This window comes from Crocuta crocuta, unplaced genomic scaffold (genome assembly GCF_008692635.1).
Source record: "Crocuta crocuta isolate KB4526 unplaced genomic scaffold, BGI_CrCroc_1.0 scaffold87, whole genome shotgun sequence".
In the NCBI taxonomy this organism is placed as follows: domain Eukaryota; kingdom Metazoa; phylum Chordata; class Mammalia; order Carnivora; family Hyaenidae; genus Crocuta; species Crocuta crocuta.
The window spans coordinates 5,770,365-5,788,112 of record NW_027532166.1 but is presented as its reverse complement, the minus strand read 5'-3'; the positions used below and the strand labels follow the sequence as shown (position 1 = coordinate 5,788,112).

The following is a 17,748-nucleotide window of genomic DNA, read 5'->3' as shown; positions in this document are numbered from 1 at the left end:
CCTAATAGCACACATTATATTTAATAATGAAACATTGAAAACATTTTCCTTAAAGTCAGGTATGAGAGAAGAATGTCTTCATTATCCCTTCCATTCATCCCTGTACTATAGGTTCTATCCAGCAAAACATGGAATCAAAAGAAAAATAAGGAGAAAAAGGAGGAGTGAGTGGGAACATATAGGTTAGGAAGGAAGAATTAAACCATTAAAGATGATATATGTGAATCTATAGAAAATCCTAAATACTCCCTGAATTAATTATTAGAAATGATAAGTGAATTTTCAAGATCACTGAGTTGAAGTTAAAGATACAAAACATCAATTATATTTCTATATGTTAGTGTTTTCACTCATATGTGGATCTTGCAAAACTTAACAGAAAACCATGGGGAAGGGAAGGGGAAAAATAGTTACAAACAGAGAGGGAGGGAGGCAAACCACAAGAGACTCTTAAATACAGAGAACAAGCTGTGGATTGATGGGGGGCTGGGGGCAAGGGGAAAGTGCGTGATGGGCGTTGAAGAGGGCACTTATTGGGATGAGCCCTGGGTGTTGTATGGAAACCAATTTGACAATACATTATATTTTTAAAAATATGTAAGGAAATTTAATTAACTACGTTTGTTAAAGTCCCTCTAAAAACTATTGTTTCATACTAGGTCCTAAACATAACAAGAGATTTGTAAGTTGAATTTAAAAGCTTACGGGAAAACTAGGTTTTTAAAAATTTCTACTTCTATAAATTGAACCTAACTGGAAAAACAAACAAGCAAACCATGAAAACTTCTTGGCTAGCTGACTTCAGAGACCCTTTGAACAGTTTAGAGAAACAACAAGGGAAAAAAACTGAGTGATTTATGGAGTGCTTACTAGGTGCCACGCCATGTGGCCATGTCCGAGGGGCTTTACCTAAGTCAGCTCATTCAGTGCTCGCCACAACCCTGTGAGATGGGTTTTGTGAATCCCCACTTTACATAGGAGGCTTAGAGAGCCTAAGCGATTTGGCCAAGATTCTGCGGTAGTGAAGTATGGGATCGGTGATTTCACACTTTCGGGTGCCTTTTCCTGGAATGAAGGCTGGTGAGGGTAAATTTGCACAAGTCGCCCAAGGCCCTGGGTGTTAGCTGCAGCGCAGGTCTTCTGTGTGTCATCCGACCTTGCCGGTGAGCCTTCCTGGGGGTGAGACTCGGTGTGCACTCAAGTGACCTTTCTGTGAAGATTAGTGAGGCCAGAGAAAAAGATAACCTGTTGATCCTCAAAGTTCAGGCGTGTGGGTTGGAGCCAAGGGGGCCTGTCCCCTGGACATAATTTGAGAGTAGCTGTGGAGAGGAGTTCTAGAAGCTGTGGAAAGAAAAAGAGGAAGGATTTCAGCACTGTGGCTCCAGGTGGCTTGCCTAACTCTGCAAGGTTCTTTTCAGTTTATTTTTCTTCTACTAATTCACAACATTTAACTGTCCCCAGTGCCTGACCTGATAGGGTCCGTCATATCTTTGAATCTTTTCATTCTAGAGGATTAGGATGAACCAGCTCTGAAGTTATTTAGCCCAGTCTCTCATTTTATAGGAGAAGAGACCAAGAGATCAATTCCTGGTGCTTCCTATGAAGAAGAACCTATAGAACTTTACTTCCTATCTAGCACTACTGAATGAGTTTCCAAAAAAAAAAAAAAATCTGTATGGAAANTTTTTTTTTTTTTTTTTTTTTAAACAAAGAGAGGCCTGTAAAACACAAGTGGAAGAACAGTGGAGTGGGCACGGGTTGAAGGCTGCTGTGATCCAGAAGGCTGGGAGGGAGTTGCTGCCTCTCTAACTGAGCTGACCCAACAAGGGGTCTTGGCAGGTGGCGCAGTGCTACCACCCAGAGACTCCGAACCTGAGGCCCGGGGGCAGCTCCTGCCATGCCACCAATAGGGGCAGATTTTTTGCTCCAGGAGTGTTTCCAGTGCTTGTGCAAGAAAAGTGCTGTTTAGCAAAACTCACAGCTCTGAAAGGACCTTACGGCCCCTGCAGAGAGAAATATAGTGCAATGAAAAGAGGGTGAATAGAGTGTGATGGTGATCTTTCTCCCCCTGAGCCAGTAAAGGAAAAGAGGTGAAGGCCTGGCCAGTGATTGATGAGTCAGGGGCTGAGGAGCTCATCATGTGGGTCTCCACCTTTTTGCTGGGCCTTTGTCCTCAAGGGCCTCTGCCAGTTGCCACCTTCCCTGGAAAGCCAGACTGGGGGAAATAAGAGGTAAAAACATGTAGCTCTGATAGAGAGAGGAGATTGCTAAACAATTTCATATACAATAGGATATTGAAATACCTTACACATTTAACTAGGGCTTTACGAATCACAAACTACTTTTCTATATGTTAGCTCAGTTACTCCTCACAGCAACCTGGCAAGGTAGACAGAGGCTACTACTTATCTACCTATTAGTACGTATTAATTATCCATTAGACTATTAGTCCTGTTCTGGAAATGAGAAACTGCTCTAAGATCAGGACCAGAGTCAGATCTTAGAATCACAGAACCGTAGTATCACGGAGTTACAGGCACCTTAACAGCAATAGCTTAAGGTATCCTTTTTTCAGAGCCTAAATCACCTTATAAAGTTACTGAGATTTCTTCTGGTTCCTGCCTAAACTCTTCCAACGATGAGCAACTCATTAACTCTGTGAAGCAACCCATTATTAATACTAAGTAAAGCCTTTCCTTCTCCTTATAATATTCAGTTCTTAACTCATTTCTGTCCTCAAGAATACCAAATTAAGGCAAATTCTTTTTTTAAGCTTATTTGTTTCTTTTGAGAGAGAAAGAACACGAGTGGGGAAAGGGCAGAGAAAGAGGGAGAGAGAGAATTCCGAGCAGGCTCCGCACTGTCAGCATGGAGCCCAATGCGGGGCTCGAACTCATGAACCATGAGATCGTGACCTGAGCCAAAACCAAAAATCAGATGCTTAACTGACTGAGCCATTCAGGCACTCCCCAAATTAAGACAAATTCTAATTCCCCTTGTTTTCAAAATCTGAATATATTACTCTTGCTCATCTCTTCCAGATTAAACATCTTCAATTCTTTCAACTGTTACTCATGATGATTCATGATGTAGTTATCTGGCACAGTGCCTGAAATATATAGTAGGTACTCAAAAACTTGTTGAATTGGTTCTTGGCCCAGGGTACTATTATCCTGGTCCTGTGCTCCTTCCCTGACCACAGTTAGCCTCCATTTTGTAATCTGTTTCTCATTTGCCTGTTTATTTTCTACTTTTTTTTTTTTTAACGTTTATTTAGTTTTGAGACAGAGACAGAGCTTAAGGCAGGGAGGAGCAGAGAGAGAGGGAGACATAGAATTGGAAGCAGGCTCCAGGCTCTGAGCTGTGAGCACAGAGCCCACGTGGGGCTCGAACCCATGAACTGTGAGATCATGACCTGAGTCGAAGTCGGACACTTAACTGACTGAGCCACCCAGGTACTCCTATTTACTTGTTTATTTAAAGAATAGGGAGGAGTGCCTGGGTAGCTCAGTCAGTTAAGCCTCTGACTCTTGATTTCAGCGAAGGCCATGATCTCATGGTTCATGAGATTGAATCCTGTATGTCAGTGCAGAGCCTGCTTGGAATTCTCTCTCTGTCTCTGTCTCTGTCTCTGTCTCTCTGTCTCTCTCTCTCAAAATAAATAAATAAATGAACATTTATAAATAAATACAATTTAAATAATTAGGGAGAAAGGTAACAATACATGGTTTCTACTTTCAAACCACAGGGTTTCAGAATAACTTGAAAACATAATCAAAATTGTCCAAATTTCAAACAGCTTTCAGTTAATGATTAATTTGTGCTAACAGACTTGCTATCTGACTTAACTGCTCCCACCAGAGTTGCATTCATTGAGCTGCTCCTGTAAGTAAGACACTAAATGGAACATTGTGGAGAGTGTCCTCCACAGAATTAAAACTTCTAGCGAAGGCCGGATCAATATAAGGTCTAACTGTAAGACCCCACATGAATGCATTATGCAGCAGGGCTGTTTTGCCCATTCAAAGAAGTAGCATTCAATTCCAGACACCCCCAGACTATAAGATATACTGTTTTTCAAAGAGTTCTAATGGAAGCCCTAGCTATTTCTAGCTGGTCTTGATGGGAAGGACAAGCACTGGTGTCAGTGTGATGAAGCTGTGTCTTTCTCAATGATGTAGAACTCAGCCAGCTTCACGCCTCTTATGCAAGTGTTATACCAAGATGAACAGCACTGAGCTTACAATTCTGGTAACTGAAGAGCCAGGGAAGAGATGGTGAGTTGTGCCCCGCATTATAAAGGAAGCAATAGTAAATTGCTACCTATCACAAGGGACTAGACTAATAGTCCCTAATAAACCCTAGAAGGGATTTGATGGCAATAAGTCAAACCAAGCACCCCAAACCACAATTCCAGAAAAGGATCTCTGGTTTAAATTATCCCATTATCACGGATTGAACTGAAAGCCATCTGAAATTTGTACAACTTGATCAGGTTTTCAAGTTGTTGTGAAAAGTCTGTGGTTTGGAAGTAAATAATATGTTTTTTTCCCTTTCTATTACTTGAACAAAGATACATTTAAATACCTACTCTCTTTATATTGCCGATACTAATACTTTAGAAATGGAATTATATTAGCAGCTTTCTCATCTTGAGGTTGTGAAAAGTCTCCTTCCCAAAGGACGATTTGAAGAGGACTATTTCATATGATAGTCTTAAGGGACTTAAGAGGAGCTTCGAGATTGAGTGATGGCCTTTCGCGTAGAACATCTGCACTATCATCACATAGTAGGTGATAGAGTCTTCACAAGTACAGAATCGGGGGGGGGGGCTTCTTAATTTTTTTAATGTTTATTTATTTTTTAGAGAGACAGACAGAGCTCAAGCAGGGGAGGGGCAGAGAGAGAGGGAGACACAGAATCTAAAGCAGGCTCCAGGCTCTGAGCTGTCAGCACAGAGCCCAAGGCGAGCTCGAACCCACAAACCATGAGTTGGACATTTAACCGACTGAGCCACCCAGGCACCTCTTGGCAGGAGGTGCTTCTAATCAAGCGGGACTCACCTTTCAGGAAGGAAGAGGACAGTCCCAAGTCATAAGAGTAAGTGTAGTGAAATATGGTGTAGTGACATATGCTGAAAGACATTGTCATGTCCTGGGGCTTGTGTCCATTACATAGCTGTTTCTCTTTTCTGTTTCTGAACAACTCATCTTTTGCCTTCTTACGTAAACCCAAGAAGGCCTTTGGGGACCATTTTATCCAACACACTCAAATGAAGAAAGTGAGGCTTGGTGAGGTTGTGGGGTTTGCAAAAAGTAGCAGAGCCAGACATAGAAGTCAGGACACTTCAGGCTCTCAGTTCTGGCTCTCTCTCTTGTTTATCATGTTGCCTCCTAATGTCTGGGAGAACTCATGCATGAAATGTGTAGCTACCTAAAGCTGGGAATTTTCACCCTTTCATTTTTTTTAATGTTTTATTTTTTCTGAGAGAGAGGAAGCATGAACGGGGGAGGATCAGAGAGAGAGGGAGACATAGAATCGGAAGCAGGCTCCAGGCTCTGAGTTAGCTATCAGCACAGAGCCTGATGCAGAGCGTGAACCCACGAACCGTGAGATCATGACCTGAGCCGATGTTGGAGCTTAGCCAACTGAGCCACTCAGGCACCCTTTCACCCCTTCATTTGAATGGGTTTATCTACCCAGGGAAAGGTACTGATCTTGGAAGAGTATGGATTAAAGACCAAGATGAGAGTGCAGGATGGTTTAGGAGGAAGAATAGATAGAGCAAGGCAGGAAAGTGGGGAAGAAAGGAAAAGAAGGTAATAGAGAAAGAAATACATCAACAATAAAATGGGAGAAAGGTAGAGGACAAATATGGAGAGGACAAATTAACTAAGAGGACCAGTTTTTCTTCTTATGAGCAGCAAACTGAAGGCAATCAAGGACTGAACAAAAGTCAGAAAGAGGGAAGAAAGAAGAACAAATAGAACTAGGAAAAAAGAAGAAAACCAGCAAGAAAACGAGAACAGGAAGAGCTGCTATGAGTTAGGAGTGTAAACAGGTGGGCGTGCTGGTCAAAGAGGGACTCATGGGACATAACCCACATGCATGGATGGGGGTGGACAAGCAGGAAGGGGAATATCAGCACAATGAGAAAGGGGTGATGAGAGTGGTCGCTGTAAATGGAGGAAGTCAACAAGTAATCTTGGGTCCTGGATAGATCCATGGAATTCTCCAGAATCAGCCCAACTATGGTTCTAGGGACACTGGTACTGCAGGAGATGGTAAATTCCATATCTCTAACACCAAAACTCTAACCTCTTATCATCTGCTTCTCCTACCTCTTTCATCATGTACATAACTTGTTTTATAAAATATACAAACATCCACTCATTCACCATGTGGACCCTGGAAACCTTCCTCATGAAGCTGGTTTCTTGAAAAATTTGCCAGTGCTTCCCAAAGGATATGGGTCTCTTAGGCCCTTGCGTCACACACACTTGGAAATGCCTTCTCAGTTGGGAACAGTGGGATTTTCCTTAGGAGAATCCAGGCCTCCGCCACTGCTGGGTGGAGTCCCAGAGGAAAATGTCACAGCATTGTGAGAGCAACAAGGGGGATTATGCAAATGATTTCCTGGAACTCAACACAACCTTTCTCGTCCCTTCTCCTGAGGTGTGAGGGAAATCCTGCCCTTACTGTTAGTTCCTCCTAGATTTGTGCCCATCCACCTCACACAGGTGTGGTTTGTGGGGAAAGCCAGGCTGCTGTACACCCATAGGATTATAGTAACAGGGCAGCACCCAGCCTCTGCCTAACAAGCAACGCACTCTCCACTGCGCAAGAGGACAGCAAGGTGGAACGCTTTCCTCCTGGGGTCATCAGCCTATGTCACAAGCCTCTTTCCAAATGTGTGATTTTAACAAAGAGAGCTGCCTAATCCAAGCTAAATCCACGCGACTGCTTTCCAGAGCTGCGTCTATGCTAGGAAAAACCGAGAGGAATTAGAACAATAGGAATTAGCATTTTTTCCCTTTAACATACATGCCGTAAATAAAATCCCCTGTAGCCCTAGCTGTGGGCTTAACTATTCACACCAACTTGCAAACAGTTTAGCAACTGTTTGCTGGCTCAAAATGTCAACGAGCCCACTTTCCAAGATGCAATCACACTTAATAAAAAATGAGTTCAAAAAAAAAAAAAATCCCCTCATGCCTTGCATGCACCTGGAGTGAGCTGCTCCCGCAAGGCGGGGTTAACGCCCCTGCCGGGGAGTCCTGGGAGAGCACAGGCTCCCTTCAGTCGTCCTGTTGCCCTTACCGGCTGAATTAAGGCCAACTGTTGGCAGGAAGGCATGAAGCTGCCTTCTGAGTACTTACACAGGATCCTGAGCCGGGTGGTTGTGCCCGTGTTAGCTCTCCCTCACCTCATGTACTCCCCATCACTCCTATAATCCATGAACGATTCTGATCCCGACACCTCCTCAAAATCCTCCAGCACCAGACTGGCGGAGTCCTCACCCAGGATGCCGCTGTCTGGCCTGGACATCCTGGCTCGGGCGGGAGGTGCTGGAGGGCCAGTGGCAGCTGGAAGAGGAGAGCGAGGGGGTGTCTGCTGGGCAGATGTGGGCATGGCTGGCTCACGGACTTCATCATCATCCTTCTCGGACTCCGGCCCTGTTTCTGGGGCAGCAGGACCCAGGACGTGGTACAGGCTGGGGAGACGGATGTCGAAACGCAGCCCAAACTTGGCAAAGAGCTTGTCGTTGAGAGCGTAGAGCTTCTCAGAGATGTCATAGCCCAGCAGAGCTGAGAAGAGGCGGGAAATGTATCGCTCTTTGGTCAAGAGAAGGTGGAGACTTTTCCGGGGCCAGGAAATGTAGCTACATGCAGTCTCAGCAGTCAGAGTGACCTGAGAGGGGTCGGAAGAAGAGAGTGAAGATTTAAATTAGACTGCGTGTCCATGCTTAGCTCAGCGAAACATACAGTTACTTGGCAAAAGGCTGCACTTTTGTTGAAGAAGCTGTGAGAGCCCCCCACCATCCCAGCATCCCACGCCCACCGTGGTCTTGCCTGGAGGAGGTCCAGTGAATGACTTTTACTTGTGTGCATTGACACGGAAGGATGTACTAGTCAGGGGCCCTGGGTTCAACCATTCACCCACCGGACCCTCCCCTCCTGGAGCCTCAGTTTCCACACCCAGTCTCCTCAGCTGTTCATATTCTGTGGTCCCATGGCTGTGAAAGGTTCTGAGTCTGTTGTGATCTCAAAAGAGAGATGGGGCCTCCCATTGCTCTGAAGAAAGGCTGGCATGCTGATGACAGTTTGTTTTAAGAATAAAGAAGGATAATATATTGCAGTAGGGATTAAGGAAGAGTTGGAACACATTGCAGTTAGAGAAGGGCTTCTCATTAGGTCTGCCAAGCTGCGTCGGTGGCAGAGCACTGGCCTGGAATTCAGGCCCAGGAAGCTGCTCTTGTCATGGCTATGACAAGCAACGCAAGAGATCTGATGACTAAATTCAGAAAAAGGGCACAGAGGAAGATCAGCTCTTAAGAGCACAGAGTCAAAGGGCACCCCACTCTCCATTTATTTAGCCATCTAGGAAGTTCTGAGCACTTACTATGGGCCCATGATGCAAAGCTAAATTACACTTGCATGGTAGGTAATGTGTGCCTGGCACGTAGCTGGGGCTTGATGAATCCTTGTTAAAACAATAAGTGCTAATGCTGGGGTTCGACTAGAAACGTGCCTAGGAGGGTAAAGGAATAGGGTGTAGAATCACACAATTCATTATAATCGGATTGGCTGTGATACTTTAAAAGTGAGAAGGCCAGCCGGGCTCATGATGAAGAATTGTGAGTGGAGACCGTGGAGATAATGGTGATGATGATAGCAGCAAACATTTACCAAGAGGTGGCTGTGCGCCAGGCATTGTGTTAAAGTCTTCATGTGGATCTTCTAATTGAAGGTAGGGTTGACTTCCAAACACCCTTTATTAGAGATTTTCTATAATTGTTTTAATTCCTACATTGTGGACCAGAGCTCCCGCTACCCTTCTCTCTTCCCCCCCTCTTGCAGTAGACCTCTTCTGCTTTCTTCACTTACTTCCTCACCTCTGCTTCTCCCCCCTAATCATCAGTACTGAAGTCAGGCCCCTAAATTGCCTTGTCAAGGCCGGGAGCTGACTTCAAGTTCCAGTTTTACCCTTGACCAGTGGTGTGACATCAGACAAATTACTTAGTCTCTCCAAGCACGGTGCCTCATGAGAAAAAAATTCTGAAAGTAGTACAATCTGCTCATTCCTAACAGTTCAGCAAGGAGTCATCACTATCTGCCAGGGGCCCATACTTTATAGGTGTACTTACTAACAATTCCCAACAAGAAAACAGAGTACTGACCCTCAAGCAGGTGTGAAGAAGAGCCACTCTGGACATAAGCAGTGTCCTTTACGCCAAACATATGGACAACGGGCATGCTTATAAATGGACTTGATTTTACTTCTTCCATCTTAAAATAAATCAAAATAAAATCCTTTTTTTCCCCTAGCCTCTCTTCTTTGGCTAGCAATGACCTCATTAATCTACTTTCCTTCTCAGCAGAACTCCAGAAAAATGGTTGCCTGTGCTTGCTGTCTCCAGCTCCTCTCCTCTCACTCCATCTGAAACCAGTAAGGCTTTGCCCCTCACAGTCCACACACACTGTTCTTGGTAACAGTGGCCTCTAAGCTGCAGCGTGACATCAGTTTTCCTGACCCACCCTGGTGATGGTCCCTTCTCTTTAAGGTGCTTTCTCTACTTGGCCCGCGGGGTGTCACGCTCTCCTGGCACAATCTCCTGGTTGCTCCTTTGAGGCTTCCTTTTTCTCTCCAACTTCTGAACACTAGAGTATCCCAGCGTTGGTCCATTCTTAAGCCTTTTCTCTGTTGAAACTCATTCACTTAGTGATCTCGTCTAATCGAATGACTTGAAAGATCATCTGTCTGCCAAAACTCCCCAACTTGTGTCTCAGGCTCAGACCTCATTCTTTAACTCTAGACTCAAATATTCAACTGCCTACAGGGCATCTCTATTTAAATGTCCACTGATGACACAAATCTAATATAACCAAAACTGAACTTCCTCTTTTCCTCCAAAACCAATTCTACTTGCAGCCTGCCTTATTTCAGTTGATAGCAGCTCCATCTTTCCAATTACTCAGACCAAAAGCCTTAGAGTCTTCCTTGATCCTCTTTCACACAGACACACACACACACACACACACACACACACTACCTCCAATGCATTAGGAAATCCTTTTGGCTCTGTTCAAAAAACTTATGCTCTGGCCCCACATGATATGGTTCCTTATACCCTCTTTGATCCTCTCTTGCTATTCTCTCCCCTTCCTCTCTTTCTTCCAGCCACCACTGCCTCCTTTCTTTAGCTCAAACATGCTAGTCCCTCCCACCACAGGGCCTTTGCACTGGTTCTTCCCTCTGTCTACTACGCTCTGCTCTCAGCTTCCCAGAGCTCACACTGTCACCTTCCTCAGGTCTTTGTTTAAATGTCACCTTCTCAACAAATATTTCTATGACCACCCTACGTAAAATTGCTTCTATATCTCCCTTCTACCACTTTAGTTTTTCACTATCTTTCAACATATTGCATAATTACCCGTTACATCTGTGGCTTATTTTTAATTTTTATCTCCCCTACTAGAATGCAAATTGCATGAAAGCAGGGAACTTCCTTAGTACTGTTCACTGATACATCGCAAGCACCTTTAACAGTGCCCAGTATATAATAAATGCTCAATATACATTACTGAAGTGAATGAATGAATCAGGTAAAGACTAAAAATCTTATATGCTGCAGAATAACCAAATGTAACTTTCTCATGTCCTGTATGAAATCCTTCCTCAGAGGTCTTCAGGAAATGTGTTTAGTGCCTGGTTCACCCGTGCAGATACATATGTCTGTGATAAAGCTTTAACAACCTTTTTCTTTAGTTCTCACTTCAGAGCCTGGTTAAATGGATCAAATGAAACAACATATGCAAAGAGGACTTAGATCTAGTAAGACACAATGTAAACTGGAGACATAATGATGATTTCTGTGTGATATCTCCTATGCTATGTCCTTGGTGACTAGTGAGAGGGTCGCAGTGCTAAACAGTCAATAAATTCTTATTTAATTGGATTGCTGAGAGGTGTGATGGGACATTGATTCATTTGTGGTAAACACAATGAGAATTACGATTCAGACAGTCACTGTGGACTGCCCTATTAGTCCACAAAGACTATAATTGCAAAAGGCAAGGACAGGATGAACTATAACTCAGGACAACACCTGACATTTACAAAGAGGAAATGAGACTTTACACAGCCAATAGCAAATGTGTGGATCTTATTGCTCCCAAAGGAGGTGCACACTAAAAATATAAATGGGAGGAATATAACGGTAGCTACATTCCAGGCTGAGAGGCCATCTGGGGTTACAACCCCTCCTTTCAAGCATAGCTTAGGGGAGGACACCCGGCTTATCCACCACCTGTTCTTCAGTGTCAATGTCAGAAACAGAGCCCGGTCTGGCTGGCTCAGGACTGGTTCTTAGGGCCCTGGAGGAGTTCTCACAGGAAGGAGATTGCTGGGCTGGTTGGAGAGGGTAGGGGTATGTGTGGTGGAAAAAGAACATGATCAGTGGGGGTCAATGGCTGGTGGCGTGGCAGTGGGATGGGGATTGTCTCTAAGGATCTATCCTCACAGAGTCAGAAGTCAGGGTGGGGCACCTGGGTGGCTCAGTCGGTTGAGTGTCCGACTTCAGCTCAGGTCATGATTTCACGGTTCATGGGTTCGAGCCCTGCATCGGGCTCTGTGCTGACAGCCAGCTCAGAGCCCGGAGGCTGTTTCGGATTCTGTATCTCCCTCTCTCTCTGACCCTCCCTGCTCATGCTGTCCCTCTCTCTCTCTCTCTCTCAGAAATAAATAAAAAAAACATTAAAAAAAAAAAAAAGAAGTCAGGGTGGGGCAGAAGCAGGCCCAGCCAGGTGGCCACTGCCTTGTAGGTGTCTGTTCTGGGGTTAGCTTATATGCTAGCTTGGGGGGACTCTCCAATAGAAGTGGTAGAAGTAACATGGAACCCAGTACTAGCAAACTATCTGGACAAGGGAGTCCCTATAATGGTGTGTGTGTGTGTGTGTGTGTGTGTGTGTGTGTGTGTGTGTGTCTTCCACTCCATTAGTGACCTGCTCATTTTTAAAAAGAAAAGAAACATTGGGTGGGGGAATGGGCTAAATGGGTGATGGGCATTAAGGAGGGCACTTGTTGGGATGAGCATTGGGTGTTATATGTATGTGATGAATCACTAAATTTTACTCTTGAAATCCTTATTACACTATATGTTAACTAACTTGGATTTAAATAAAATTTTTAAAGAAGGACTATATGATCATATGCTGGTGAAGACGTGGGGAAAAATGTACCCTCATCCAGTATTGGTGGGAATGCAAACTGGTGGAGCCAATGCATTGGTGGAGCACAACAGTTTGGAGGTTCCTCAAAAAGTTAAAAATAGAACTACCATAGGATCCAGTAATCACACTATAGGTATTTACCCAAAGAATGCAAAAACACTAATTCAAAGGGATACACATATGCTGATGTTTATAGCAGCATCATATACAATAGTCAAGACATGGATGCAGCCCAAGTGTCCATTGATTGATGGATGAATGGATAAAGAAGGTGTGGTATATAAGTACAATTGAATATTATTCAGCCACAAAAAGAATGAAATCTTGCTGTTTGCAACAACATGAATGGATCTAGAGGGTATTATGCTCAGTGAAATAAGCCAATCAGAGAAAGACAAATATCACATGATTTCACTCATGCTGAATTTAAGAAACAAAACAATCAAAGGCAAGAAGAGAGAGAGAGAGCACGAGAGAAAACAAGAAACAGACTCTTAACTGTAGAGAGCTAACTGATGGTTACAGAGAGGATGTAGGGGGTGGGGGGAGGGATAAGTGCAATGATGAAAAAAAAAAGAAGCATTTGTAAAGGAAACAAATCTTCTCTTCATTTTTCTTCTCCTATCTCTGCTAATACAACCATAGCTTGCTTATGCTGTAATTGCCCTTGAGGTTGTTTTCATGTAATTTGAGATTTTGGGAGGAATAAAAGTGTGAGGGGAAAAAAGAACAGAAATAGTAGAACAAGGCAGCTTGACTTTGCCACTTTGGAATGAAGACTTTGGGCAAATTGTTTGATGTTTTAGAGCCTCAATTTCTTCATGTTAAGTAGGGTAATAATAATATCCAACTCAGACGGTTGTTTTGAGAATCAGTAAGGCAATCTAATATATGGCACCTCCCACATACCAGCCATTCAATAAGTGAGAGCTACAAAGAAGGGAACTAAAGTCTGAAGGGTTGGCAGCCCTCACCCTGGAGCATGTCTGTGGACGTCTCATACAGTTCTGAGACACCAACTGCCCACTGCCAAGCCAGTTCAGCAAATCTTTCTTGAACATTTACTGTGTTCAAGGTACTGTCCTTTGGAGCCTGAGAATAGAGAGAAGGGGAAGCCCAGATTTCTACCTCAAAGACTTAGGAAAGGAAAGACAGAAAGGAAGCCAGATCATTAGGACATGAAGCAATATATGTAGTAAAAGTAAAGTTAGCAGTTAGCAGAAGTAAAAAGAACAGAAAGCCACACAGACAGGAACAATAAGCTTTGGGGATAGGAGCGGATGAAGTTAGTCTGGACAGGCTTTAGAGGAAGTAAGATGCCATCACCTCATTTAGATGGGGGAAATGCATTTAAGGCAGAAGGTACAGAAGGGGTCAAATATGGCTGTTGCAAAACAATTGGATGCATTTAGGGAAGTACTAGTCATTCAGTGTGGCTGGTATGAGCAAAAAGTGTGAAGGAGAGAGGGGCTGGAGATGTGACTGGATATCACAAAAGGTCATAGGGCGTGTGGGATTTTATTTTGTGGTCACTGGGGTCTTCTGGATTAGTTTTAGGCAGAGGAGTGACATGGCTCACCTATCAGGGGTTAGGACTTCCCTGCCCCATACCACCCCACCTCTGCCAGCAGCCCACATGCTCTTTCCACAAAAAGAGAGCGCTCCCATGTCTAACATCACATTGGCAGTGGTTTAGAGAACAGATGTAAGTGGGGAAAGATGGAGGGGGGCATAGGGTGGGGTGGTGTTCCCACAGGCTCCCTATTACCTGGAACACTCCCTCCTCAGAGGGCTGCAGCGATTCCCACTCAGGAGAGTCCATGAACTGGTAAGGAAAGATGTAGTGCAGAAATTGCCCATCCTGGCTCACACGAACCCTGGCAAATGGAGAGAAGAGACCATGTGGGAAAAGGAAAGTGACTACCCAAATCTTCTTCAGTCTACATTACATATTTAAAACTGGAAAATAATTAGAATCCAATATGAGCTTTTTCCTCTTTCCCCCTGAAAACTCAGAGTTTCAGCTTCAACCTCTCTCCAATATGAGTTATATCAGGAAAGGAGGTGTCTCTATTAAACAAAGGGAGAAGATAAAAAGATCTTTGAGGTACTCATCCACTGGAAAGGAGCTACTGTTTCACTTTTTTTCCCTAGAGCTTTATTGGTTAAATAAATATGCATGGAATACCTCCTGTGTTCCTAGAGGTCTGGAAATGCAGAGAAGGGTATGAACTAATCCTTGCCTTTAAGAATTTCACAATTTAGTGGAAATCACAGATGCATAAATAACTGGCTGTAAGTCAATGTGTGTTATTGAGGAAAGGAGAAGAGAAGAAGGAGAGAAATTAGTTCTCTTCAAGAGGCAGACTTCTCAAAGAGGACATTTGAGCTGAGTTTTGAAAAATGAATCGGATGTTGAGAAGCAGATCAGGATGGGCATAGATGGAGAACTGGGGAATCCGGTTCCCCAGTTTTCCAATATCTGCTTTTTCCCGTCCTCCACAGTGCTAGAGTTTTAGCTGGGCTTGTGGCTACTCAGCTACACTGCATTTCCCTACCTCGAGTGCAGCTAAGTACAAGCATGAGATTCAATTCTGGCCAAATGGAATATTAGCACTCCAAATCTTGCCCCTAATGAATGCCTAGATACATATGTCTACATATAAATTACCAAAGACCATCACCAATTAATAGGCTATTGACTTTTATCTGACAACGTAAAGATGGAAGACAAAAGGGAATATAGCTCTCACGCCAAGCCAAGGATGTGATGTTAGTCCATAGTCTCCAAAGGCAGAAACACATTTACTCCTACAAAACCAGTAATATACAGAGATAGCCAGACAGAACTTCCCTGAGTAATAAGTGGATTGAAGAGAAAATGAAGTGCCATGCTCTCCTACCTCAGGGTCTCCACGGATTCTGTACCTTCCAACTGGACCTCTTCCTAATCTCTACCTTCTCCATAGATCTCAGCTTAAACAGTCCTTCTTCCAGGAAGTTTCATCCGACCTCCCCCAGAAAAATTAGATCCACCAGGTCCCTGCTCTCAGTGCACTTTGCATTTTTCCTTGGAAATATTATGTCTGTTATTCACCACTATGTTAAACATTAATTATTGATTTTCTTGATAGACAGCTCCATGAGACAAGAACACTATATTTCATATTTTAACACTGGATCCTTAGCCCCTAGCACTCTTCAGAAATAATTTGGAAGGGGAAAAGTAAGAAGGAAAGGTAGGAACGGAGGGAGAAAGGAGAGAAGGAAGGAACAATTGAACAGATGAACTCACTTGTGTCACCATAAAAAGAGAACCAACATCTCACGGAAAATATTCTCAAATACAGGAAGAAAGACAACAGAAGAGAATGAGCCTACTGCTGCATACACCAGATCTTCCCACCAGCTCCTCAGGCAAGGGCTCTGGCCACTCAAGCCAGCTACTAGGAGTGCCATCGTTTAGACTATAGCATCTAATAAGCCTGCGTGTCTCCCTGAAGCCATTTCAGCCTTCTGATAAGATTACTATCTTATGTTTTCTACACATTCTCCTGGTCTCAAAAGAGCAGGGGGGGAAACTGAGGACAAAGCTTTTGAAATACTTTGCTTGCTTTCCATCAAGGCAGCCCAAGTATACCACGAGTAGTAATTTACTGTTTGATGCTCAGCCCTGCACCTAAGTCCCACTAGGGTAATATTTCAAAGATTCCACAAATGCCTACCAAATATACAGCATAGAAACCCATGGTATTTCTTCTTAAGATATCAGCCATTGGCCAATACACATGTACAGTGTATGATCCTATACAGTGTATGTACAGCGTACTGATCCTAAGACCATGTTTGCTGGGGCGTTTGGGTGGCTCAGCTGGTTGTTTGACTCTTGATTTTGGCTCAGGTCTCGATCTCACAGTTCATGAGATGGAGCCCCACATTGGGCTCTGCACTGGCAGCACAGAGCCTGCTTGGAATTCTCTCTCTCCCTCCCTCTCTCTCCCTCCCTCTCTCTGCCCCTCCCTCACTTGCTTGCAGGCTCTCTCTCTCAAAATAAATAAATAAACTTTTAAAAAACAGACCATTTCGACTAATTGCTGACTATCAACCTTCCTAAAAGGAGTCAGCCAGGTATCTCCACCAAATCCTCAATGAGACATGTGTGGGCATCCCTCACTGTGTGGTTTTCAGATTTATAGTCATCACTGGTCTGTAAAAGAATCTCTGTAGAACAAATGGGAATGGAAAAGTGGACAAGGAACATTCCCTCTCCTCATCTGGTTGTATATCAAATGGCTTAACCACAGAGTCTATATATGGTATCCTCAGCACAATTGGGGCTCTTATCTTGATGCCCTGGCAAGGAACAGGTACTGTTCCCTGTACATATAGTCAGCACATAGGAAATACTGAATACATATGGAAGGAACAAATCTACCTTATTGAAACGTTCAATTTTCCAAAGCTTATAGAGAGATTGCAGTGGCTTAAGCATGATTCACCTGTGTGGAGGGGGGAAGGGGGATCATTTCAGACCCAGGTTCAAGAAACACTCACCCCACACCTCCCAGCACCAAGTGCACACAAAGTCCTTCCTGCCAACCAAGAAGATGCCTCATAATCTTGTTTCCTTTTGGAAAATGCTGAGAAAGAGGAACCAAACCCATGCTCAGAAAAATCTGTTTTGGTTTCTTTGACTTGCTATAAACTTCCCTCAATGGAAGGAGCCTCAGAATAGAAAGGGACACGCTAGGAAATGAGAAGCATGGCAGAGGGAGGAAATGCTGAGCAGCGACAGAGTAGCTTACCGGCCGGAGAGTAGCAGGGACAGGCGGTTGATGGGTGTCTCGCCCTCCACAGCGTAAGTCTGCTCAGTGGCCAGAGTGAAGACCTGCTCCTCACAGCAGTGAACAATCTCCTTGTACACCTGCAGAGGCACCTGCAGGGGTAGGCACAGCGTCTTATAGAGGAGCTCGAACTCCTCGGGGAGGGAGTTTTTGCGCAGGCGGTAGACCAGGTGTGCCAGCTGGAGCAGGCAGGCCGTTGCCAGCAGGAAGCTCCAGAGGACGATGTCCAGGCCGCAGGCATCGAACCAGCCCCACATCACGCAGCACACGTAGCCCGTGGCCAGGAAGCCAAAGAGGTAAAAGCATCCATACACCCCGCTGCCCCCCATGAAGCCCAGGAGCAAGAAGCAGTTGGCCAGATGGTAGACAGCCCCTTCCAGATCCTGCTTCCAGCCAGTGCACCCCAGGTCCTGCCAGAGAAGCTGGCTCACTGTGCTGCCGTTAGCACTCAT

The 17,748-nt window shown here is 44.3% G+C and overlaps 1 protein-coding gene across 3 annotated transcripts; it reads right to left on the bottom strand.

Annotated features, from left to right (window-relative positions):
• Nucleotides 1-1,255: 1,255 nt before the first annotated feature.
• POPDC2 (popeye domain cAMP effector 2) lies at nucleotides 1,256-17,748 on the bottom strand. Of its 3 annotated transcripts, none has more exons than XM_077776768.1 (4): nucleotides 17,258-17,748; nucleotides 14,221-14,329; nucleotides 7,521-7,911; nucleotides 1,256-1,341 (listed from the first exon to the last, which is right to left on the bottom strand). In XM_077776768.1, the coding sequence occupies exons 1-4, from the start codon at nucleotides 17,746-17,748 to the stop codon at nucleotides 1,256-1,258; spliced, it is 1,077 nt and encodes a 358-aa protein (XP_077632894.1). The 3 variants fall into 3 exon arrangements, with proteins under 3 accessions (XP_077632894.1, XP_077632895.1, XP_077632893.1); XM_077776769.1 differs by lacking the exon at nucleotides 1,256-1,341 and adding an exon at nucleotides 2,174-2,247; XM_077776767.1 differs by lacking the exon at nucleotides 1,256-1,341 and having other exon boundaries at nucleotides 7,423-7,911.

Excerpts from the sequence above, each read along its gene's own strand:
- POPDC2 (XM_077776767.1), bottom strand. The coding sequence starts at position 17,748 with ATGAGTGCTAACGGCAGCACAGTGAGCCAGCTTCTCTGGCAGGACCTG. Across the intron at positions 14,330-17,257 it reads TCCCTGCTACTCTCCGGCCG|GGTTCGTGTGAGCCAGGATG; the intron begins GTAAGCTACTCT and ends TCCATTTGCCAG. Across the intron at positions 7,912-14,220 it reads CTGAGGAGGGAGTGTTCCAG|GTCACTCTGACTGCTGAGAC; the intron begins GTAATAGGGAGC and ends GACCCCTCTCAG.